The 25380-nt window shown below is 42.5% G+C and overlaps 1 protein-coding gene across 5 annotated transcripts in view; it reads right to left on the reverse strand.

Annotated features, from left to right (window-relative positions):
* Positions 1 to 25380, reverse strand: part of MTRF1 (mitochondrial translation release factor 1) — a 62070-nt gene that overhangs the window by 26984 nt on the left and 9706 nt on the right. For 2 of the 5 annotated variants that reach the window (XM_077483177.1, XM_077483176.1), the window contains exons 2-5: positions 21649 to 22080; positions 17781 to 17872; positions 13491 to 13572; positions 4351 to 4458 (exon numbers count right to left, since the gene is read on the reverse strand). In XM_077483177.1, coding sequence (XP_077339303.1) covers positions 4351 to 4458; positions 13491 to 13572; positions 17781 to 17872; positions 21649 to 22060 — 694 coding nt within the window. In that variant the 5' untranslated portion in view covers positions 22061 to 22080. The remainder of the gene's footprint in view (positions 1 to 4350; positions 4459 to 13490; positions 13573 to 17780; positions 17873 to 21648; positions 22081 to 25380) is intronic. The other 3 variants (XM_077483178.1, XM_077483175.1, XM_077483180.1) reach the window with 2 other exon arrangements.

Below are 25380 nucleotides of genomic sequence, written 5' to 3' on the forward strand. Positions count from 1 at the left end.
TTTACAAATAAGTACCTCCTCTGTGGATCCGTTTTTATTTCTTCTACTTTCCAATTGACTTTTTTAGAGATCCCAATTGCCACTCCCCTAGAGTCCCTGATTGGGGTGTCTGCATAATACCACGTTGGAAAATTCTGTGTGTTTAATCTAATACTTAAGTCTAGAGCCAAATGCGTTTCTTGTAAAAACACGATGTCTGCTGAATAACCCTCCAGCTCCCTTATTATATTGTACCTTTTTTTTGGAGAATTCATTCCTCTGACGTATGTTACTATTTTGATTTTCGGCATTATACGTGTTTAACATTTTTTCTATCCTTTTTTAGTAGTGGCAATGGTTTCTTGTCAACAGATTTAACCTCCCCCCCCTCCCTCTACCCACCTCCCATTCCCCCTTTACCCTCCCGTCCTTCCCCCCTCCCTGACCCCTCTTCAGATGTAAAATTGACCCACTGGTCCGGGACCTTTTATCTGGAACTCCCTCGTTCCATTTGTCCCTTGGCCCTAGGGTGGAATTCTGTTTAACGGTGTCGTCACCCAACTCGCCTTTCATTGACAAGGTGATTATCCCGCATACCAGGGGCACCCCAACCCCCACCGCACCCTCCCCCCCCCCCACCCCCCCAATTCCACCCAACCCGCCCCGCCCCCCTCCCCCCCAGCAAAGCCAAGGGGGAAAGGGGAGGGGCAAGGCGAATGCGAGCAGGGAAAGGCGATCCAAAAAACTAAAACTCCACCTTCTCAATAATTTACATCTCTATCGACCTCTCCCTCCCCCCCCTCCACCTCCCGGCAGAGAGGGGCGGGGTTGTTTCCCGTCTCCCCCCCCCCCCCCCATCTCCTCCCGTCTCCCCCCCCCCCGGGACCGGGACCCCCAGTTTTCTACAAAATTCTGCAGTTTCTTCAAGAAATCTTAATCTTGCTGTGCGCCCATTTTTTTTTCCTATTAAACTTGCAGGGAAACCCCAGTTATATTGCACTTCATTCTCAACCAGAACTGTCAATAACGGTTTTAAGGCTCTTCTCCTCCTCAAGGTTTCCTGTGCAAAATCTTGGAATATCTGAATTTCGTTCCCTTCATATCTTAATGGTGTTTTTGCTCTTATGTTCCTCCATATTTGATATTTTTCCTCTTCGTTTTGGAATCGCACTATAATGTCCCGTGGCATTTCTTGTGGGAGACCTTTGGGTTTCCTTACTCTGTGCACTCTTTCTACATTTATTACGTTAGTTACCTCTTTATTCATTAAGGGGTTACAAATCTTCTTGATTATATCATTCAGATCCTCTCGTTGTTGTGCGTCTGGAACTCCTCGGATTCTTAGGTTTTTTCTTCTGTCTCTATTTTCTTGATTTTCGATCCTATATGCTTGCTCTTGTTGTGCTTTTTTTAAACTTTGTATTTCTACTTCCTGGTTTTTTATTATATTCGTATCTCTTTCCACTTTTTTCTCTACTTCTACTCTTTCTAGTATGTGTCCAAGATTCTTATGTAATCTTTCCATTTCGGATTTCATAGTATTTTCCAGGGCTGCAAACATAGATATTATCTCATTTTTAGTGGGCAATACTTGGCGGTTATCTTGTTGTACCTGTTGAATTATTAAGGGTTCTACATCTCGATCTAGTTCAGTTATTGGGTCTATTCCTTCTTCTGATGGTACATCAAGTAATGTTTCTGAGTCATGTACGGAGATATTTTGAGTTTGATGTTTCCTTTTCTCTTTTTTGCTCTTTTCTCTCTCCTTTTTATCACTGCTTTCCGCCTGTTGGGTTTTGTTGTGTTGAGGTTTTTTAACGTGCTGCTTATCTGTAGCTACTGTCTGTGTAATGTACTTATTCATTGCACCGGGACTGGTAATCAAGCTCCGGCGTGGTGATTTCGAAACAGCCCCTGCTTTTACTGTTTTTCCCTTCATCTGGCACCGCGATATTTGAGCACCTTTATTACTCTTGTTATATGTGCTCACCCACGGCTACTAAGATGTAATTTTAAGATTTTTTTTCTGTCGCAGTATTTACGTGCTACCGTCGAGATGGCGCTAATACCCCCTTATTCCATTCTCAGCATACTCGTTTTTTCACTCTGTTTTTTACATCTAGAGCATTCACGTGATATAAAGATCTGTCCCCTTTTATTTTATTTTATTAAGATGGATCACTGTTGTGTTGTGTAATTAGTTGCTTACTTGCCCATACAATTACACAAAAAAAAAAAAAAAAAAAAAAAAAAAAAAAGGAAACTGTATTTTCCTAGTATATTAACTTTTTATCTTCGCGGATTTTCCAGTCCGTCCCGTTACTTAACAGAGAATATAGTGCAGAATATTTTAATGCTTTATATTATATGACCACTTACCCCGTGGTTACTTGCAGTCTGGTTTATCTGTATATTTTAATTCTGCCCGACATTCAGCGTTCTCCTGTAGATTTAAGTTCTAGGTTTTTTTTTTTACTGACCTTCTTGGGATCCTCTTTTTTTTTTTTTTTTCCACAATACCTTTCAATGTCTTTTGAGAGCAGTACCTTACTTTGTCCAGTAGATGGCGTCCGGAGCACTCGTAAGCCTTCCCAGAAGATTAACATTGCTCTGCACAGCCAGTACTACTACCGAAAAGCCGACATCCCCGGCATCCCTCCGCTCTCACACAGAAATCTCCACAGACACACAGGAGGTCCGGATCTCTGCCTGCCACGCCGCTCAGCGCAATGCAGCGTGTTCCGACCCAGGGGGGAAGAAAGCCAAGGGGGAAGGTAGGAGAGAGAGAGGACCCACCACACCAGTGGTGGGGCTCCGCCGAGGGTTAGGACAGGAGGGTGGGGATCAGAGGAGGACCGCAAACAGCGGCATTGTCCATGCGGTGGGGGACTTGGAGCGCTCCAGCATGCTAGGTACAGACACGCACCATTCTCAGACTCCTCCCCCGGAAGGGCCCCCTCCAACTAACTAAGGTTACTATTGACTTGGGTACAGTCAGCCTGCTCATAGATCTGGTCCCTGCTGCATCTATGGCTGACTTAAGATGCAGCATGTTGACACTTGTTGAGCTATATATGCTGCTTTGGCAACTGTACTTTTAGCATTTCTTAAAAAACCTACTTGTTAAAAGAAAAAAACAAAAAAAACAAAAAAAAAAAAAAACAACTGTTCCATTGTGGGCAATAGCCGCCCAGTTGGCATGTGAATTGACATGTCAAATTGCATCAATGTGAACCAGGGCTAAAGCGGTATTAAACCCAAAACCAAATATGTAATATATTGCAGCTTACCAATCATTAGATGTGATGGCTGTATTAGTTTTCTCTCTTTGTATTTGTTTATTTTTTTTTTTACTTCCCCCCCCCCCTTTGTTTTTACCTGGCGATCTGGTCAGTAACACACTTCCTGTATTATACAGGCACTACTCTAGATCAGTGGTTTCCAAACTGTGACCCTTTGCTTGCTTTTCATCCACCAATATCAACAATGGGGTATAATGCCCCCCACTGACACCAATAAAGGGGCACTATTCCTCCCAATTACAATAACGATGGGGCACAACTTCTCCCAATGACACCGATGATGCAGCACAATTATTCCCACTGAAACAAAAAGGATGGAGTATTATTTTTTTTCACTGACTTCTTGACCTTTTCTACTCCCAATAGCCACAGGCTGGCCCCCCTAAAGTCTGAAGGACAGTAAACTAGCCCTTTGTTTAGAAGGTTTGGAGAAACCTGCTCTAGATGAATGAGCACACAAGGCAGATTTGAACAGCAGCATTTTTAGTCTGGGGGAAGGGTAGTGTTGGATGTACTAGCAGATATAAATATAGTAACACAATGAAGCCAAACTCCAGCTAATACTTTATAATCAGTTCTACAGTTTTGCTCCTTTTTCAGATAATGTACATAGATAAAAGCTGAACATTGTAAGCAACCTTGTCAGTGGTAAATGGTTTGTCTCAACCCTGCAAGAGAGCTTTTCTGTTGAAAAACAGACTTAATGGCTGGATCACCAGATGAAAATAGAAGAAAGTCAAAAAAAAAAAAAATAAATAAAAATAAAGGAAAGTAAAGCAGCCATCACATCTAAGAATTTGCAAGCTGCAATGAAAAACTGTATATGTTTGCGTTTAATACTGTTTCAAGGTAATAAAAAGTCTTAAGTACCTACAACAACCATGCTTTAAAATACATTTCAATATGCTTTAGTTTAAACACGACTGTATTAGATGGTGTTTTGGTTAAAATCTTTCCGGAGTTTTGCCTTGAATACGATGGTTTACGTTCAGCTAGCAAGCCCTGGTTTCCTTGACACAAAAGGAATGGCATTGGTAAATGTAAAAGAAATAGTGTAAAAATATATTACCACTGCCTTCCGGTGTGTAATTCAAGATCTCAAATGTCCAAGACTTGTAGCGTGCATAGTTTTGGTACATGTCAAAAATCTCTCTAGTAAACTGCTGGCAAATATCACCTGAAAAAGAAGGACGTTACTAAAACATCTCACAGATACTTTAGAGACACTACTAAAAAGACAACAAGCAGCTACACATTTATAGATTACTAGCACAAGCTGCATTCACATACATACAGTAAACACACAGGTACACAGGCGATATTAGAAAAGTTGCAAACATATCTTGCATAATAGGAATAACCTAACAATAATATGCAGCATACATCTCCACCTCTAGAGCAATGTACACGTTTACCTGATATTAGATTATGTGGAAAGTGGCAGTTAAAGTATATCTAAAGCTAATTTTTTTTCATTTTGGGTAGAGTAGATCAGGGGTTGACAAACTTTCTTGGAATCTAGGAGCCAGCTAAAAAAGTTAGGAGCCAGGTCAGTGACGGCGATCTGGACCTGTCCCTGGCCTGACATGGAGACGAGTGAGGGGAAGATAGTGCCGCCGCCCCCCCCCACCTGTCTCCAAGTCATTGCCCATAGCGCTTAGAGGGACATTTTATTTATTTTATTTTTTTCAAATGACAAATTTTTTTTAAATTGCATTTTAGTGTAAATATGAGATGTGAGGTCTCTCTGACCCCAGATCTCATATACAAGAGGACCTGTCATGCTTTTTTCTATTACAAGGGATTTTTACATTCCTTGTAATAGGAATAAAAGTGACACACATTTTTTTTTTTTTTTTTTAAAGAACAGTGAAAAAAATAAAGGTTAAAATAAGAAAAAACATTTTTTAAACGCGCCCTGTCCCGCCAAGCTTGCGTGCAGAAGGAAAGCTTCACATGTGAGGTATCGCTACGATCAGTAGATTGAGAGCAATAATTTTAGCCCTAGACCACCTCTGTAACTCAAAACGTGCAACCTGTAGAATTTATTAAACTTCGCCAATGGAGATTTTAAAGGGTAAAAGTTTGTCGCCTTTCCATGAGCGGGCGCAATTTTGAAGCGTGACATGTTGGGTATCGATTTACTTGGCATAACATTATCTTTCACAATATAAAAAAAAATTGGGCTAACTTTACTGTTGTCTTTTTTTTTTTCTTTTTTTATTAAATAAATAATTTTTCCCCAAAAAAGTGCGCTTGTAAGTCCGCTGTGAAAATACGGTGTGACAGACAGTATTGCAACGACCACCATTTTATTCTCTAGGGTGTTAGAATAAAAAAAAAAAAAAAATTATATATATATATATATATATATATATATATATATATATTTATATTTATTTATAATATAATGTTCAGGGGTTCTGAGTAAAGGCTCCATTAACATTGCTGGTTGTCATTCCAACGGCCACCACCAGAGGGCGCCAGATTCCAGAAGGGACCATAGGATCACAGAAGGCCTCAAAGCCGGGGGCTCAATTACCGGCCGGCGCGGCCCAACGCGATCACGCCGGGGGGGTCCACGGAGATAGGATACCCCCAGCTGTGCTGCCCCAGGCGCCAGGTCGCTAATTCTAGTCGCAAATGCGACCTGGCGCCCGGGTTTTGTCGAGCCCTGGAGTAGATGATGGTTAAACCCTGTCAGGTTTTTGTTTTTTTGTCATTTGTGCACTATGAAGAAAGTTTCCTTTCACTTCTTGTCCTGTAAATACAACAGGAAGCAAGAGGAAATCTTTCCCAAGTGGGAGAAATTCCCCCTGTAAACAGTTGTCTTCTTTGAAGCATTTCTTCCCTATTCCAGTTCTGGTGACAACTCAAAATGTAGCATTTTCCAACAACTTCAGTCCTGGTGACAGCAGTCAACAGGACAAATATAAAGCTAAATCTCCCCAACAAACACAAATTGCATTAAAAACCTGACAACAGGCTGGAGCAGCTGGAGGTAGGAAGCTAGTGACCTGAGCTCCTCTGGCTGAATATCCTGCAACGTCTATTCTGAGACCCTAATCACTGTCACTCCATAAAAGGTACCTCCCCAGATCATGTCTGCCCCAAAAAAAAGTCATGGACATGGCGGCTAATCTAGATTAAGGACAAGGACCCACCAGGGCAAGATGGTGGCGCTACACCGGGGGAGGGGACATCTATAGGAGCTGACACAGCGAGGGTGCTGGAGGCCATGACAGGTTGCCAAGAAACCAATACAGCCTGCCAAATAACCCTCACTGCCAGGATTGAGGTGGTTAAAATTGACATCTCCCTAGTGAGACAGGGTTACCGGAATCTAAGAGAAAGGGTCTCAGATGCAGATACCCGTTTGAGCAACGTGATGGACCCCCCCCCCCCTTCAGAACACCACAGACGCCATGCAGCTGCAAGTCGATGAACTCCTACAGAAGTGAGATGACATCGAGAACAGTCTCCGGCGCTGTAACTTTAGATTCATTGGCCTGCCTGAGGGGGTTGAGAGGAAAGATCCCCCCACATTCCTTGAACAGCTACTTTGTGACACGTATGGCAAAGAGGCATTCTCCCCTATGTTCATCGTGGAATGAACACATTTTGCATGCCTGGGAGACTGCCACCACCTCTCACATTTAAATCGCAAAATTCCTCAATTTCAGGGACAGAGACACCATTCTGCGATTAAGCAAAGAGAAAAGGGGAAATATCCCTTTTGGAAATAAGATGATTGCTGTCTTTCTGGACCAATCTCCAGAGGTACAGCGCCAACGCAAGAACTTCACAGAAGTCAAAAGACGCCTTCGCATCCAGCATATAAAATATGCAATGCCGTTTCCTGCTCGCCTCCGCTTGGAAGGAGAGGATAGAGCGTATTTCTTTGAAGAAGATCCAGATGCAGCAATTGCCTGGCTTGAGCAGAGAGGAGCACCCAGATAAGTAACTATATGATCTACCTTTCTTTTCCCATGCCCTATTTCGCAGCCGTGTCATCTTACAGCTAAATGGACGCTGACTCCCGTATACCTATTCAGATCTTCTCTCTTTTTGGAGAAAAAAGAGAAGAAAAGAGATTTTTTTTTTATTATTCCTTTAGTTTTTTCTTCTCCCTTTGTACCCTCCTGGAACTACTCTATAAAACTTAATCCACATACATGATTGCTGGAATGATCATCATGCTTGCTCAGCATCTGTACCCCTGAGACACAGGAACATTTGCTACTTGAACTGCAGGCCTGCAGACATACTCTGATAGCATCCCCTTAACGTTACACCACAGCAACCACTAGAGGTCACTGCTGCCTCGTATCTGGAACGATATACTCGCACCTTCCTTGTTTTTTCCTTCCCTTTCTTCTTTTCTGAAGATGGCTTCTGAATCTAGAAATCACTGTAGGGTCAGCCTATTCTCACCATCCGCACCTAGATACCTAAATGCCTGGGACAGTGTAGGGCGGGGAGGGGGGATTTAAGCTCTAAGTTGTTATACTATCTTCAGGTCAGCTATACATGGTACAATGGTAAACCTGCTCTATTCTCTTCAACAGTCATCCACACATTTGCAAAAGGTACTGGAGGGACTTGGAACCCTGGAGCTCCACAATATTCTCTACTTGCCCTATGGCCACCTCACTTGGAATGTCTGGGGCAGAGATAACATTAAAAGATCAGCTATATTCTCACTACTCAAAAAGCAACGTGCTGATGTAATAGTTACATAGTTAGCAAGGTTGAATAAAGACACCAGTCCATCCAGTTCAACCTGAGTGTCTACAATTGTCCCTATCCCTGTATACTGCACACTCACATTGGTCCCTGCCCTCAAGGAGCCCACAATTCAAGGTCCCCATTCATATACTAGGCCAAATTTTGGACAGAAGCCAAATAACCTACCTGCATGTCTTTGGAGTGTGGGAGGAAACCAGAGTACCCGGAGGAAACCCACGCAGGCACAGGGAGAACATGCAAACTCCAGGCAGGTAGTGGCGTGGTTGGGATTCGAACCAGCGACCCTTTTCACTGCTAGGCAAGAGTGCTAACTACTACACCACTGTGCTGCCCCCAGCATTAGTAGAAACTTGTGCTGAGGGCCAAATACAGATGGAACTTAAACGCCCATGGATAGGTTGGGCTTATAACTCTGTCCATACTACTCATTCTAGAGAAGTATCCACCCTTATATCAAAAACCACACATTTTGAGCTCCGGGGTTCTGAGGTTGATCCACTGGGCAGGTATGTGTTTTTATATACAACTATATATGGGGACCCGATACTGATAATGCCATTTTATGTACCCCCACTATTTAATTCTGTGATTTTGTCTGATGGTTTTAGCTTCATGGTACTATACCCTTCGGTGCCAGTTGTTTGGCTGGGTGATTTTAACAACACTCTCAACCCAAGCCTTGATAAACTGTGCAAAAGCCCGCCAACTCAAACCCCACCCCAATCCACATGATTCGCTAGAATGCTGGCTGACTTCAATCTTGTGGCTACTGGGAGATCTAAACACCCCACGTTGCAGACATACTCTTGCTTCTCCCCTCCCATCATTCAATGTCCAGGATAGACCTTATCCTCATATCCCATTCTCTCTTACCTAGACTACAAGACATAGGTGTCTCCCCTAGATCGCTCTCGGACCATTGTCCCTATTGGGTCACATTGTCCCTATAACACAACTGCCCTCCAGCTACGTGACAGTTAAACCCCTTCTGGCTAACATTGCTACCAGAAGAAGACGACTTAACGGTAGACTGGGAGTAATATTTCCTGACTAATAATGATAATGCACAAGTAGTTTGGGATGCCTTTAAAATTCACACTCGCTCAACACTTATAAACACAGATCAGACTGAAAAGGACCTCAGAAGCTGCTCTAGTCAGGGCAACAACTGACTTGCTCTTTGCGGAGCGAGCATTTTTAGACGACCCCACACTTGACAGGGCAGATCTCAAAATACAAACAAGGGTAGTTGAACAAATGCATTATGAAAAGTCTAAGCGGAAACTATTTTTTTATAGGCAGAAATTATTCGACCACGGGGAGAGAGCTGATAAACTCTTGGCCTACCTAGTGCATTGTGAGGAGAGGCCACCAGTGGCTAGTTTCCCTCCACTCTCCTGGAAATGGATTGGTGACAGAGCCTAGCCAGGTGAGGACAATTTTTAGGGACTTCTTTGCCATGCTATACACAACCTCAGTCTCAGATGAGACTTCCTCAATGAAAACATTCCCGAGATACATTTTCCTCAACTCACTAAAAGGACTAAGTCGCAGAATTAGACACACCACTAACGGCAGAGGAGATCGCCGGGGCCATCACTGAATTTCCCAGATCTAAGTCACCGGGATCGGATGGCTTACCCATAGAATTCTATTCAACATACTTGGAACTCCTTATTCCAAAGCTTCTCTTCCTGTATAACTCTGTATATGAAGACTCAAATTTACCCGCCTCTATGAGAGAAGCATCAATAGTATTAATCCTCAAACCTGACAAGGACCCAAGACTCCCAGAATCATACCATCCCATTTCTTTACTCCAGGTGGATGTCAAGATTTTGGCAAAAGTCCTAACCATCCGCCTTAATAAAAGTAATTTTATCTTTGGTACACAAAAACCAGTCAGGCTTCATGCCAGGCAGAAATACCTTGTTCAACCTCAGATGATTATTTATAAAATTTTCAGACATCCCATGAAAATTCAGGCAGAACCACTGGCGATTGCAATATGCGCACATCCTGACATAGCAGGACTGAGCATAGGGCCCATTACCGAGAAGATCAGCACCTATGCAGACGACACCCTGCTCTATCTAGAGGGCTCAGTTAATTCTCTACCCACAGCCCTGGCCTTGATAGAACGTTTCGGTTCAGTCTCAGATCTTTGGATCAATTGGGTTAAATCCCAAATACTCCCTCTGGACAGCTTCATCGCTAAAAGACGAGCCATGTTACCTTTATAGAGAGTAGATCGAATAAAAACGTAGGAATACAGACCACTCAAGACCCAGCTGACTATGTCCCGCTTAATATAATACCACTTACCGCTTAAACAGAAAACTCGAAATTTGGGCCCAACTCCCTCTAGGAGTAATGGGAGGAATAAATCTTGTGAAAATGGTAATATTGCCCAAAATATTATATATGCTACCAGTGTACTTGGTGCTTAGGCATTTCAAATCTATGGAAGCAATACTTAAACCATTTATATGGGGTAATAGACAAACTTCCTTGGAGGAAATTTTTAAAAATCCCACTGACCTTGCCGGAATGGCTTTACCAGACTTTAACACATACTATTTAGCCACTCAAAATGTCGCAACTATTTAGCATAGACAAAATTGACAGACAGGTTCTTGATCTTTCTAAGTCCTAAATGGTCACATTTAACCACAGATCCCTTTGTTGCAATAACGGGAGGAATAAGGAGTGCAGAGAGGGCAGGTGACCGCAAATCCTCTCTTTAACAATTCAGACGGGTAAGGGATATTATATCAGACAACCTCAATATACCACAAGCCCACGACTTCACTCCTCTGTTATATAATAAAGCTCTCCCCCAAAATTTTATTTGATCCCAGATCCCGAGCTGTGGAGCTCCAGGGGAATAATTTAATTTGTCTCACATTACACAAAATGGGCACCTGAAGACTTTTGACACACTGAAATTCAAATCTATGCTACCAAACCAAAATGTTTTTCCAGGTACCTACAAATCCGCCACACCTTTAGAACACAATTTTCCTCTGGCAACCCTTCACTGGACAATAATCCTCTAATGAAAGTGATTAAAAGCCCTGACCCCCAAAAACTTATTTCTCACTTTTATAACATGCTGTCACTCCCCCAGGCATCTACATCAGCTTATGCATCAAATGCCGCGTACACACGATCGAATTGTCTGGCATACTTAGTTCGGCAAACAATCCGGCGGATAGTCCGGCGGACTTTCTACCGAACGGACTTGGCCATACGCGGAAAGTCCGGCGATTGCTAGCGCGATGACGTACAGCACGTACGACAGGACTAGAAAAAGGAAGTTCAATAGCCAATAACTTCCTTCTCGTACTTGCTTCTTAGCATGCGTCATTCTTAGTCTGCCGGACTAGCATACTCACGAACGTATTGTCCGCTGAAACCCAAGTCCGGCGGAAAGATTGGGCTGCAAAACTACTTTCTAAGTCCGCCGGACTTTACGCTAAAAAAAGTCAGCTGAAGCCCACACACGATCGGATTGTCTGGTGAAATGCGGTCCGGCAGACTAAGTACGCCAGACAATGCGATTGTGTGCATGCTGCAAAAGACTACATAGGAGGGGGATGTAGGATCCATGGAGGATGAGGAGAGGAGTGAAGCCTCAGATACCTGCAAACTAGTTTCATCCAAACCCTCTGATTGCTTGACTCAGATCTTTTATACTGCACTGATCATACCTCACACCACTAAGAATTTCTAAATATAAATATGATTGATCCACTAATTGCCCAATGTGCAATTAAGAAACAGGTACATTCTATCACCTAATCTGGAACTGTCCAAGAGTCCAGGGATTCTGGACACAAATAGTGCAGTTTCTACACGATACCATGGGTTCCCCCTGACACTACACCCCAAGCAGTGCCTTCTGGGTATTTTCCCAGAACCGGATATGGATAAATTTACTAAAATCTTCTAAAATGAAATCCACTTTTCTGCAAGAAAAGCCATAGCCAGGCTATGGATGAGACTGCACTGGAGCTCACTAACTGGATAGTAGAAGTGAATAACAATCTTCACTATAAAAAATAAAAAAATACAATAAGATGTGGGATAGGTGGCTACAGGCCTCTGAAACCTGCACCTAATAGGGTGTTAATACATTATAAACCTTCAGACTTCCAGTGTCCCTACTAACACTATGTGGATAAATTGGGAGAAGAGACTATAAAGGAGCATAATGTACCTTGAAAATTGTATAACCCGACATAGCTTAAAATGTCAAAAAGTGTCTTACGCTTATGTCTGAAAAACCACGGGATGTCTATGTGTGATAGTTGCCTATAATATTGTCTAACATATTGGACATTTGCTATGCATGTTTTATATATGTATATTTTCTTTTTTTTCAATAAAAGAAACTGTTTCAATAAAAAAAAAAAAAAAAAAAAAACCTGAACAAGGGTTCTAAACCTCCCCTATTTGTCCAAGAAAAAAAAAAGTTTTGCCTTTCAATGTACTCGGGATGTGATGCCCTATGGCTGCAGTAGGAAGTGTGAGACTTTATTGCAGGCAGATATGAGAAAGAAACTAAGATTTGACCCTGGAGTGCTGAATAGATCAAATATAGACCCTCCAGAAATATTAAAGGTTAGTCCACGCAAAACTAATAAGGAAAAATTACACTTGCACTTACATTAGCACACACTGATGTGCATTAATGTGAAAGGCACCCCAACACATACCATATGTAGTATAAACTAATGCACTTTTACTTTAGTGCACTGCAACACACCGACATAAATGCTTGGTGTCTTGTACACTGTGCTGTTCAGTATAAGTAAAGCTGTATTTTTATATGTGGTAAAGGTTCCATGCCAAGGGAGCGAGCTGCTTTCATACAATGTGACTCAAGATGTGCTCAGGTATGAGTAGAGCTAACATTAAGCACCAGAGTCAGAAGTATGAAAACTGGCTGTTGAAAGCAGCTCATGGAGATGAGCAGAATTGTCATTTTCCTGTATATGTGACCTTTTAGTCAAGTCACTTTGCCCATGATCATCCAAAATGAATAACCACGGTAGGCAAAAAATTGTGCATATTGCAAACCGGCCTCATAAAATGACTCTTGCAGAACGTCCAAGTCACACTGAAATGTACTGTAATTACAGACATGCGTCATGGTCGCTGGAACCGCCTTTGCCTCATCTGCTTTATTGGTTAAAAAGGCTGTCCATCATAACAATGGGCTAATAGAAAGGCAGATGAAATGAGAAGGCGTGGAGCCAGTGACCACAAAGCTGATTAGTCATGTTACAGGTTCACTTGGGTTTTAGGAATACATAACAGTCAATTAAAACTTGCATACCAGCATGTGGAAGTGCATAGTCTCATTCCACAAACCTAGTTATGTCCGCAATAGTGCACTATGTATAGATGGTGATTTTTATTTACTGTACAACATTAAATATATGACAAACTAACCTCCGGTAGTTCTGCCAGATACCACCTCTAGTATTGCATCGTTCTGGTCATACTTTTCCTGAGGCACCAGAAGCTTTAACAGCTGGAAAAAATAAAAAAATAAAAATGTTCAACTTGAAAAATGATTGTCAGGGATACATATTACCAGTCACTGAATGCCATATTAACCACACCGCTGTAGGATTTCTGTCATTCACCGACCAAAATACCTGAGCGTATCCCACAATTCTCCACTGAAAGTCTTTCATCAGGGCTGGAGCTATTTAGCTGTGTTTTAAGAATTGCTTAGAAGATGATTAATCTGCTATTGGACTGCCCTATGTGGCCTTATTTTTGACTATGCCAATTATGGTGCATTAGATAGGGGCAATAAAACTGCAGTCATCGAAAACTTCTTCCCAGAAAAAGGGAAACAAAGTAAATAAAAACCATCTAAATAAACAGTGCATTACTTAACCACTTAAGCCCCGGACCAATTGTCAGCGTAAGGACCAGAGGTCTTTTTACAATTTCGCACTGCACTGCTTTAACTGGTAATTGCGCAGTCATGCAATGTTGTACCCAAATGAAATTTTTACGATATAAAAAGGAAAAAGACTGAAAAAAAAAAAAAAAAAAAAAAAAAAAAAAAGATATTTTCTACTTTTTGTTATAAGAAAGAAATCGAACAAACTAAATTTTAATCATACATTTAGGCCAAGATGTATTCAGCCACATGTCTTTAGTAAAAAAAAAAAAAAAAAATAAGTCAATAAGCATATATTTATTGGTTTGCGCAAAAGTTATAGCGTCTACAAACTAGAGTACCTTTTCTGGAATTTACACAGCTTTTAATTTATGACTGCCTATCTAATTTCTTGAGGTGCTAAAATGGCAGGGCAGTACAAACCTCCCCCAAATGACCCCATTTTGGAAAGTAGACACCCCAAGGAAATTGCTGAGGGGCATGTTGAGCCCATTGAATATTTTTTTTTTGTCCCAAGTGATTGAATAATGACACAAAAAAATAAAAATAAAAAAATAAAAGTTTACAAAAAGTTGTCACTAAATGATATATTGCTCACACATGCCATAGTTATATGTGGAATTGCACCCCAAAATATATTCTGCTGCTTCTCCTGAGTAAGGGGATACCACATATGTGGGACTTTTTGGGAGCCTAGCCACGTACGGGACCCCGAAAACCAAGCACCGCCTTCAGGATTTAAATCTAAAACGCTACAAAAAAAAAACCTGTTAGCGAACGCAGGGATCAGGCCTGACTCTGCGAACGCTGCAGTTATGTGTTTAGTGTTTTGTAAGTGACAGTGATCAATCGATACTGCACTTGGGTGGGCTGGGTGGAGGGGCAAAACGCAGGCACTAGCAGGTATCTGGGCTGATCCTGCCAACAATGCGTTTTTTTGGAACCCTAAACTGCTGGGGACGCTAGTATAGATCTGATCAGATATTGATCTGTTCAGATACTATACCACTACGGGAGGTGTATGCTTTGCACGCGGTACTGGCACTAACCTAGCGCTGCCTGGGGCGACGCAGACCCTGACCCTAAAACCTAATTGATATCACCCGCCGGGTGATCAGGGGGTTAAACCTTTATTGGGTAATAAATGGTGGGTGCCCTGATGCTATAAAAAGCAAACTAACCAGAGTCACCCGTAACACTTATACGGTTTTCACTGGTGAAAGGGTTAACTAGGGGCAATCAGGGGGTTAAAACCTTTATTAGGTAGTATATGGGGGTCCCTGGCACTATATAAAAACCTGACGGGGAACCTAAATAACTAACTGGCTAACCAGCGTCACCAGTGACACTTATGCGGTGATCGCTGGTGAAAGGGTTAACTCTAGGGGCAATCAGGGGGTTAAAACCTTTATTGGGTAGTATATGGGGGTACCCAACGCTATAAAAACCTGGCGGTGAACCTAAAAAAATAACTAGCTACCTAGCGGCACCAGTGACACTAATGCAGCAATCAGAAAAACGATCATTTAGTGACACTGGCAAAAGGGGGTAAAAGGGTTAACTCTAGGGGCAATCAGGGGGTTAAACCTTTATTTGGGGGGGTAGGGGGCTACCCTGTACCTAACACTAACTGCCCTGACACTTTTTACTGTCACAACTGACACTAAATGCAGTGATCAGTAAATAAATGATCACTGCAATCAGTGACACTGGGAGGGGGGTGATTTGCGTGCCTATGTGTACATACGTGTCAGTGTAGTGTTGGTGCACTTACTATGTCCTCTCCTCGCAGTCCGGTCAAAAAGACCACCCCGAGGAGAGTGACATCACTTCCTCCTGCCTGTGTTTACACTACACAGGCAGGGGAAGCTTCTCATTCGCCAGGAGCGATCGAGAGGGGATGGCCAGAAACCAACGGCCATCCCCTCATCCCGGATCGCTCCTGAAGGGAAACGGACCGCCGCAGCCAGCGGGAGGGGGTCTGATCGGACCCCCCACCCACTGGAAGGCAAGCACGTACGGGTACGTGCTTGTGCCCATACATGCCATTCTGCCGACGTAGAATTAAATGCGGCGGTCCTTAAGTGGTTAAGAAGTAAATGGTAGTTATTGCTCGTCATAAACCTAGTAACATAACAACTGTTGATATAAGAATTAGGAGGTGCACCAAATGGAAATTTTTGTGCAGAAATGGAAACTGAAAATTCAGGATGGACTTTTATATATAAAATTGTATTATATTCAACTTTTTAATTAAAGTGGTTGTATACTCATTTTTTTAACTTTTACCTACAGGAAAGCCTATAATAAGGCTTACCTGTAGGTAAAAAAAATATCTCCTAAACCTGTACGGTTTAGGAGATATTCCCCTCGGTATGCGCCGCTGACTGCAGCGGCGCATGCGCACAAGGGGATTCTCGGCTGAATGCCCGGCAGTGGCTGGACCCGGCCGGGATGAAATCTCCCGTGCGCACGCGCGGGAGTGACGATATCGCGGCTCCGGCCACTCACAGCGCCGGAAAAAACGCAGAGGGAGCATGTCAGCTCTCTCGGCGTGGATCGGACCAGATGTCGGGGCCTCGTTCTAAGGTAAGTATTTCATAATGAGCTAGTATGCGGTGCATACTAGCTCATTATGCCTTTTCCTTGCAGGTAAAAAAAAAAAAATCATCTGCGGGTTTACTCCCGATTTAAACTTGAGAATTTAATTTAATAGGACTTTATTGCACCTTTAGCACAAGAAAAGTTTGAGAATAATGTATCCCTTTAAATTGTATGCATGTCTTCACAATGTCCGTTGCGCTTCCGCTGTGGTGTTAAAAATCCTGCTGGCTGCATTTTTGGTCAGTTTAAAAAAAAAAAAATGAAATTAAATAAAATGCACCTCCCCGTTGAAAACGCATCAATAACTCACCCATGTTACGTTTTTGAGTCACACCATAAGCACCGTAAAATGGTGGAAAAATTGCATGCATTTTCGGTATGTTTTTCTCTTTTCTACAAAACGCTGAAAACACAATTTTTGGCCGATATGTTTCAGTGGCCGAAATGTCGGTGCAGCTCTAGAAAGAAGCCTATCTTTCAGAAATAGACCGTGCCAAGCGTCACACAGCAAAATAAAGTTTAGTGCATTTTCAGTGAGAACATATTTTGAATGGAGTTAAAATGAGATATTTGTATTTTTTGGTGACTTGCATTTTTTACATGCTTCCTTTACCACAATCAAAGATATCCACACATTGGTCACTGCTTTCAGTGAATCGCTTTTATGCTAGCCATACCCAACTTGAACTTCGATTCCTGATAAATCAATTGATTCCAAGATGTGGGTGGCCCAGTCAGTACTACTTGGATTGACAAACTTAGACTGGGAAAGGGAAGAAGCGAGGTGAAAATTGTCAGCTGAACAGTGACTGCATCCTTTCAGATGCAGTCGCTGTTTGGGTATTCAGACAGCTGCAAGCATTGCAGTTGTCTAGCTATAGTAGCCAGCAGCAGGAAATTCCTCAATCCACATAGTTTGTGTAAAGCAGAAGCAGTGAACTGCACTGCAAAGGTAGAAAGCAGAGCATGCTCCATATACATATTTAATTAGAACATATGCATCATCAAAATATACTTGCATGAAACTGATGTCTTTTATATGTATACAATTTTTTTTAAATTATAAATTTCCTTAAGCAGACTCCAGTCTTGTGGTTGAAGCTGCTTTGGGCATGCCTTCTCCCCAATGTGCAATTAGTGTTCACAGAACAAAAATCCACTGGCTCTGCAAATTTAACTTCAGTGAATAGTTTAAACAATATATTTATCGACTAGATCACCTTTGTACGCAACTGAATGAGGTTATGATTTATTGCATCCTTTTCTTCCAATGCAAGGCTCAGCAACTGCTCCTCTTCTTTGGATGTGAGATCTAAAAAAAAAAATAATCCAATAAACATTGCAGTTAATGGACAACATTCATTTACAGACCATAAACAGGACAGTTATGGTTATCTGAGCTTTAAACCTATAACTGATCTTTCTGTGGTTGCTTTGATGCACCCCAACATTGGTGGTATACACAACAGGTTTCTAGCAAAAATCAGTGAAATGGTCCAAGTCACCCTGCCATCCACAGTTTTGAACATTTCACCATTTCCATAGAAACAGATGATGGTATGTTGTCCTGACCTTTTTACAATAAAGAGCTGGTTGAAATTGACAGAAAACTATTGTGTACAAGGTCAGCATATTATTTTCAAAAGGTATGAACTTCACTTGTTGGTCTGTTACATAAAGAATTAAAGTAGTTAGTAACATCTGCTCGGTAAGTGCAAAAGATATCTGTTGATCCTGCCAGAAATCTTGTGAGCTGATAACTTCCTGCGATCTCTGCCTGTGCTGCATTCATATCAGTTCTATTGCTCCCAGCTATCCATAAGGACCACAGAACAGGAGAGAGTGGGGGCTTCTGCAGATAACACTGCTCTTCCATAGATAAAAGCATGATGTAAGCATTGTTATTCTAGGACAGAAACTTTTACTGGCAGAATCGCCAGGTGAAAAATTAAGGAAAAAGAACAAACTAACTAAACTAATGAAGCCTGCCATATTGTCTTGGGACCAGGTACACTTTAATAATGAGATCTTCTCAAATGCTTATTCACTAAAACATTAGCCCTTAGGCTGCTTTCACACTGGGGCAGGAGCAGCGTCGGCGGTAAAGCGCCGCTATTTTTAGCGGCGCTTTACCGTCGTTTTAGCGGCGGTGTGCGGGCGCTAGCGGGGTGGTTTTAACCCCCGCTAGCGGCCGAAAAGGGGATAAACCCGCCCGCAAAGCGCCGCTGCAGCGGCGCTTTGCCGGCGGTATTGCCGCAGTGTCCCATTGATTTCAATGGGTAGGAGCGGTATAGGAGCGGTGAATACACTGCTCCTTCACCGCTGCAAAGATGCGGATAGCAGGACTTTTTTCACCGTCCTGCCAGCGCATCGCTCCAGTGTGAAAGCCCTCCGGTTTTTTTCAGGCGTTACACAGGCGCTATTTTTAGCGCTGTAACGCCTGAATACCGCCCCAGTGTGAAAGCAGCCTTAAAGTGGTTGTAAACCCTTACATATACCCAGTAAAAGGACTATCCTCAGGAGATACACAGATTAAACCAGTCCTCCTGCATAGGTTGTACCCGTTTATCTGCAGTCTTCTCTACATCAGTTCAAAGTGATACATTTATAGCCTTGTCTGAGAGTTTAGAAAAAAAGGGGGCAGAGCTTTAGTCACACTCTATAGTGTTCAGTGAGGAGAGCTCTGAGAGCTGATTGTAGGAAAGAGACACCCCCTCCCCTTCACACACGCTGTCAATCAGCTGAAGGTTCCTCCCCATCATCATTTTTCTCTTGGTGTCAGGAAAACTTGTCAGAGGTGATTCATGCTGATAGAGGAATGAAGCAGCAGAAAGAAATCACACCTGGTTCTTTTAATTGAGAAAAGTAAACACTTCAGAGGGATATGATTTGTTCATAATACAGATCTGAGGTTTACAATCACTTTAAGAACCTCTTAACCATGAAAATGAAGAAGCCCAAAACGACAATTTGTGTAAAGTTCTTCTCTTTTTATTTCACGCTATGGGGGGGGGGGGGGGGGGGGGGGGGAGTGCACAAAACCTTCTTAAAAGCAAAAGGGGCCAAGCACGTAGTGTCACTAAGTGTCACTAAACTCACATCATTAAAGGGGAGTTCCACCCAAAAGTGGAACTTCCGCTTTAAGCACTTCTCGCCCCCTTACATGCCACATGTAATTTTCTTTTTTTTTTGGGGGGGTGGAGTAGGGGTACCTCGTTTTGACAGATACCCAGCTCCCATTTCCTTCCCTCATTGACTCGCCGCCTAGGCGACTCCTCCTCTCCCCCTCTGCAATCTTCACAGGTCCCAGAAGATTGCCTGGCCACTAAGAGAGCACAGCACGACTCGTGCATGCGCAGTGTTCACCCGACTGTGAAGCCGCAAGCTGTCACAATTGGGTGCCCACACTTGCAATGCCGGCGCCGCAGAGAAAGCGAGGCTTCGGGCGGCCACATAACTGGACCGTAGGACAGGTCAGTGTCTGCTTATTAAAGGCCAACAGCTACACTTTTTTGTAGCTGATGACTTTTAATAAAAACTTACAAACGAGTGGAACTCCGCTTTAAAAACTATCCATAAATGGTATATTACATGCTGTTCATACTCAGTTACTATGAGATTCATTTTCTGTATTCTGCAAAAAAAAAAAAAATCCAGCTGTTCTGTGTCTCCATCTCTGCAGCTAGGGCTATAGCAGTGTTGGCAGCTCTGCACATGCTCAGTTTTCAGTGTAATTCTATCCTGAGCAGCTCATGTGACAATAGAGAGACACGTGTGGGCATATACACAGTGGTAAATGACAGCCCACCCCCCCCCCCCCCCCTCTTACTCTATGTCCACTAACCAGCTAAACACAATGAGGGCAGGATATTACATTTAGATTTGAGGCTTCGCCTCCCTCTTATTCTAAGATACACGCTGTAGGGGTGTGACATTGCCTGAGACTGGCAGAAATCCACCCAAACCATGCTTTTGTAGAAAAAAAATAAAGATTAGATTGTAACTATATACAGTATATTTGTGTGACAATTTAAAACAGTTTAGAGGACTAGATGCTCCTCCTGCCACTGTTTCACTGCAGACAGGCTGGGAAAGATCTGGTCCTGTGACAGCTGAATTACAGTACCATCATCCACAAAACAGAAAGAAGGAATAATGTAAATTAAAGTAAACAGGGTGCGTTTAGTACCACTTTAATTTACAAAAGCCTAAAATATTCCTGGTATGTTGAGGTCAAAACAGGGCTTAACAAATCATTAAGGAAAAGTCCTTAAAACAGAGCTCCAGGCTCCTTCAGTAAGAAAGTAAAAGTCAGCAGCTAGGGGACACTTACCTATCCACGAATCCAGAGGTGTCTTCACTCAAGCTTATTTTTCAATTGACTCTTGGGTGCTGCTGCCACTATCTCGAGTAAGGGAAGCCAACAATGAATCCTTGCGCTTCACAGCTAGTTCCCCACTGCGCATGCGCGAAGTGTGAATGGCCCAGCGGTAAGGGAAGGGAGAGGGGGGCCCAAACGTCGGGATGAGTTTGCCGTGACAAAGTCAGATGGAATTGGTAGCGAGTATCTGTCAAAACCAGCTACCCACTCCCCCCTGAAAGGTGCCAAATGTGGCAGGGGGGTGGAACTCCGCTTTAATACTTACTTTCTTGTTGTCCACGTATAGGGGTACAGTATGGTACTATGCTGTTAACAAGGATGCCAAAAACTGTATAGGACCTGTTGTATGCCAAAACACCAAAGACCAGTTTCATTACTTTTGCAGTTTTTGGCAGATGTTATATTCTAAAATTTGGTGCAACAGCCCTGATATTGTTTAGAAGCCTTTATCAAATGTTCAGAGAGTAAGCGGTATCATGCCACAAGGAAGTAAAAAGGGTGGTGGAAAGAAAGAAGACAAAAGGACTAAATAGAACGGCCACTATGTACACAAGGTAAGTCCTTTTAGCAGGAAAATTAAAGCAGCAACAATACACATGGGCTCATCCAGCAATCTACAGTAAGACAAGATGCAGATCACAGGCCTGAAGATGTTGACATGGTTAAGGTTTAAATCTGGGTTTAGAGGAAGCTTATCAATTACCTACCAGCACACATGGCCTCCAACTCTTTGCCTTCTATTTCTGACTCTTGTATTTGGCACAGCAAAGAACAAATAGAAGACAGTTCAGCATGCTGAACATTTAGAGCTTTGCGTTCCTCTTCTTTTAATGTATGGTTTAACATTTCCCCTATTCGTCCATGCTCCTTGACTAAGGACTGCAAGTAATTCTGCAAGTTATCATTTGGCCAGAGAGCTCCAATGCCATGAGAACAGCTTCTTCTTGGCTGAAACCCATCAACGACCACATCATAAGGACTTCTATTTTGTAAATGTGATCCAAGACGTTGCTTTATAAAAAACTTTGTACATAGTCTGCGAGATGGCTGGTCAAAAGCAGACAAATGAAAACAATGAGTACAACTCCTCCACAATGCAATACCCGGCAGACGTTTCATTGTGACATCCCGTATTCCTGCTGACAGAAATTCATAGATGTTAAATATCATATATTTTAAGTATTAAATAAATAGAACTACAGTTAAACACAGCCTGTACTAAGAGAATAGCATAGGCTGCAATTGCTGACAGCCTTCTAAAATATTTGCCTGGCTGGTTCCAATACTTACTAAGAGACCCTAGACAGGCATAGTGTAAAATTTGGGTAAAGGTAGGATCCTGATCAGCGCCTTGATGCGATTCAGTTCGCTTTGAGCGCTATACACCTATGAATGAATGAATAATTTGTATTTAGTCAGTGACTCAATGTATTTAAAGTGTTACTAAACCCACAACAGTAAAATGAGTCTGTAAATGCAGTAGAGCATGCTTGTTATACTCACTGAGTAATCTAAGGGGTCAATCCTCTGCATTTTGTAAAAAGGCTGTTTGATCCCATCTTCTCTTATCATCCCCTTCATTTACTGTCTTCAATCCATCTGCCGTTAGTACAGAGCCTTGGGGCACTCTGCACGTGCTCAGTTTGATTTGTATTGCTAGAGTTTTTTCTTTTTTTCGGAAGAGTGCATGTGATCAGCACAGGGCCAATCAGCACTGTCCAAACAGAGGGTCAAGAGTCATGCAGCCTCATAGGACAGTCAGAGGAAAATGAAAACTCCTCCTAAAAGCTTTCACCAGACACTAATAGAAGCTACAAGACCGATTTATACTGCTGATGAGAAAAGTTATTTTAGCAGTTTATATTTACTAAAACAATTGCATTTCCATGTTCTGTGTACTGTGGGAGACACATATATAGTGAATGCAGGGTCCAGGGTTTAGTAACACTTTAAGCCATTGTATGATAATTATTGCCAGTAAAACAGAATTCTGATTAAGTGAGAATTATATTTTGTATAAAAATATAGCCAGATTTAAAGGCCAATTTTAAACCCTGGTTCGCACCGACGCGATTTTGTATGCGTTTCAGAACCCATGGAAACGCGCAACACATGAGTTTCTGAAAAGGCTGTTCACATATATGCAGTGCGATTCTGATGAGTTTTGAAAAAGGGTCCTGTGCATGTTTAGTGAAGTGCTGTGCGATTTTGAGCTCCATAGACTTGAATAAAAACTGCAGGCAAATCACTTATCTGTCCTAAAGTAACACAATTCCAGCACTTTTTCTAGTACTGTTTGTGGAGAGAGACCCCTCTGAACATAAAAAGTTGCTGTATCCAAATCACAAGAGATCAGAATTAGAGGTCGACCGATATATCGGCCGATATTTGCCGTTTTTTAAATAATCGGCATCGGCCGATTGTGTTGATAAAAAGCCGATTCTACAGCGGGACTTTGAAATGACTTCTGTATAGAAGACAGTGTGAGTTGCCCGAGTCGTCATAGCAACACTTTCCTCCTCTCTGGGCAGACTGCCAAGAAAAGAACTAAATGATACAATGTTTACACTTCTGAATGAATGAAGTCATCTCTGTGTAGAAGTTCTCAGTTTAACCATTTAAAGACTAAATCTTTTCTGACACTTGTTGCTTACAAGTAAAAATCTTGTATTTTCTGCCAGAAAATCACTTAGACCCCCCAAAAATTATATATATTTTTTTAGCAGAGATCCTAGGGAATAAAATAGCGGTTGTTGCAATATTTTATGTCACACGGCATTTGCACAGAGGTCTTTCAAATGCATTTTTTTGGGAAAAAAATACACCATTTAAAAAATAAAAATAAAATAAAAACAGTAAAGTTAGCCCATTTTTTTTTTTTTGTCCAAAAGTTTTGACTACCTGTTTTTATTTAATATATAGTTTTTTTTTTTTTTTTTTTAATCTAGATCATACATACAAGTAAACTGATTGGAGGTTTGTTTTGTTTAATAAATGTTTAAAGCGGGAGTCCGCCGGGACTCCGCGTTTTTTTTTTTTTTTTTTTTTTTTTTTAAAGCCAGCAGCTACAAATACTGCAGCTGCTGACTTTTAAAATAGTGACACTTAGGCCGCGTACACACGCGCGGACTGTTCGCCCAACCTTGTCCGCTGAACAGTGTTTGGGCGGACAGTCCGCTCGTGTGTGGGGCTTCAGCGGACAGTTTCAGCGGACAGTTGGCCGAACAAGGTCTTACGGAAATTCCGAAAAACTGTCCGCTGAAACAAGGTTTCAGCGGACTGTTCGCTCGTGTGTAGGCTTGTTCGGCCAACTAAGTCTCGCGCATGCTCAGAAAGGATTTCCACGTCGGAAGGTTGCATTGCAGTGTATAGGACGTCGTATTTTTCGTCCCGTCGTACGTGCCGTTCACGTCATCGCGCACGGTTTCAGCAAACTGTTCGTCCGTCGTGTGTGGCCATGTCCGTCCATGCTAAGTTTGAGCGGACTGTTCGCTCAAACTGTTGGACGGACAAAGTTGGGCCAACAGTCCGCGCGTGTGTACGCGGCCTTAGGCCTCATGCACACGAGACGCAGTTAAACGTGCGTTCAGATGCAGTTGGACAGTTTTTTCAACTGCCCCTGAACTCATTCAATGTTATCCTATGTGTCCATGCACAGTCTCGTTTTTTTCCGTTTTTATGCAGTTGCGTTTAGTCTCGTTTTTCCAGAAGCAAAAAAATGTGTTCAGAAACAAAAATTTCCACGTTTCAGACGCAAAACGCGGCAAAACGCGGCAAAACGCCGCTACCGCGTTTAGCCGCGTTTGCGTTTATATGCGTTTTTAAAGGTGACCCTTTTTTTTACATTAAAAATCTCAAAAATGATTGCAAATGATGAAAAACCATTAGAAAAATATTTTAAACAATTGCAATTGCAAGTGGACAATCCACAACTTGTGGCAAGTGACATGGCAGGTGGCAAGTGACGTGGCAAGTGGACAATCCACAACTTGTGGCAAGTGACATGGCAGGTGGCAAGTGATGTGGCAAGTGGACAATCCACAACTTGTGGCAAGTGACGTGGCAGGTGAAGTGGCAAGTGACGTGGAAAGTGGACAATCCACAACTTGTGGCAGGTGACGTGGCAAGTGACCTGGCAGGTGACGCGGCAAGTGACCTGGCAGGTGACGTGGCAAGTGGAAAATCAACAACTTGTGGCAGGTGACTGGCATGTGACGTGGCAAGTGGACAATCCATAACTTGTGGCAGGTGACGTGGCAAGTGACGTGGCAAGTGGACAATCCACTTGTGGCAGGGGACGTGGCAAGTGACGTGGCAAGTGGACAATCCACTTGTGGCAGGGGATGTGGCAAGTGACGTGGCGAGTGGACAATCCACAACTTGTGTCAGGTGACGTGGCAAGTGGACAATCCACAACTTGTGGCAGGTGATGTGGCAAG

Source organism: Lithobates pipiens, unplaced genomic scaffold (assembly GCF_037356315.1).
Source record: "Lithobates pipiens isolate NorthernLeopardFrog02 unplaced genomic scaffold, aLitPip1_a1.2 Scaffold_16, whole genome shotgun sequence".
In the NCBI taxonomy this organism is placed as follows: Eukaryota; Metazoa; Chordata; class Amphibia; order Anura; family Ranidae; genus Lithobates; species Lithobates pipiens.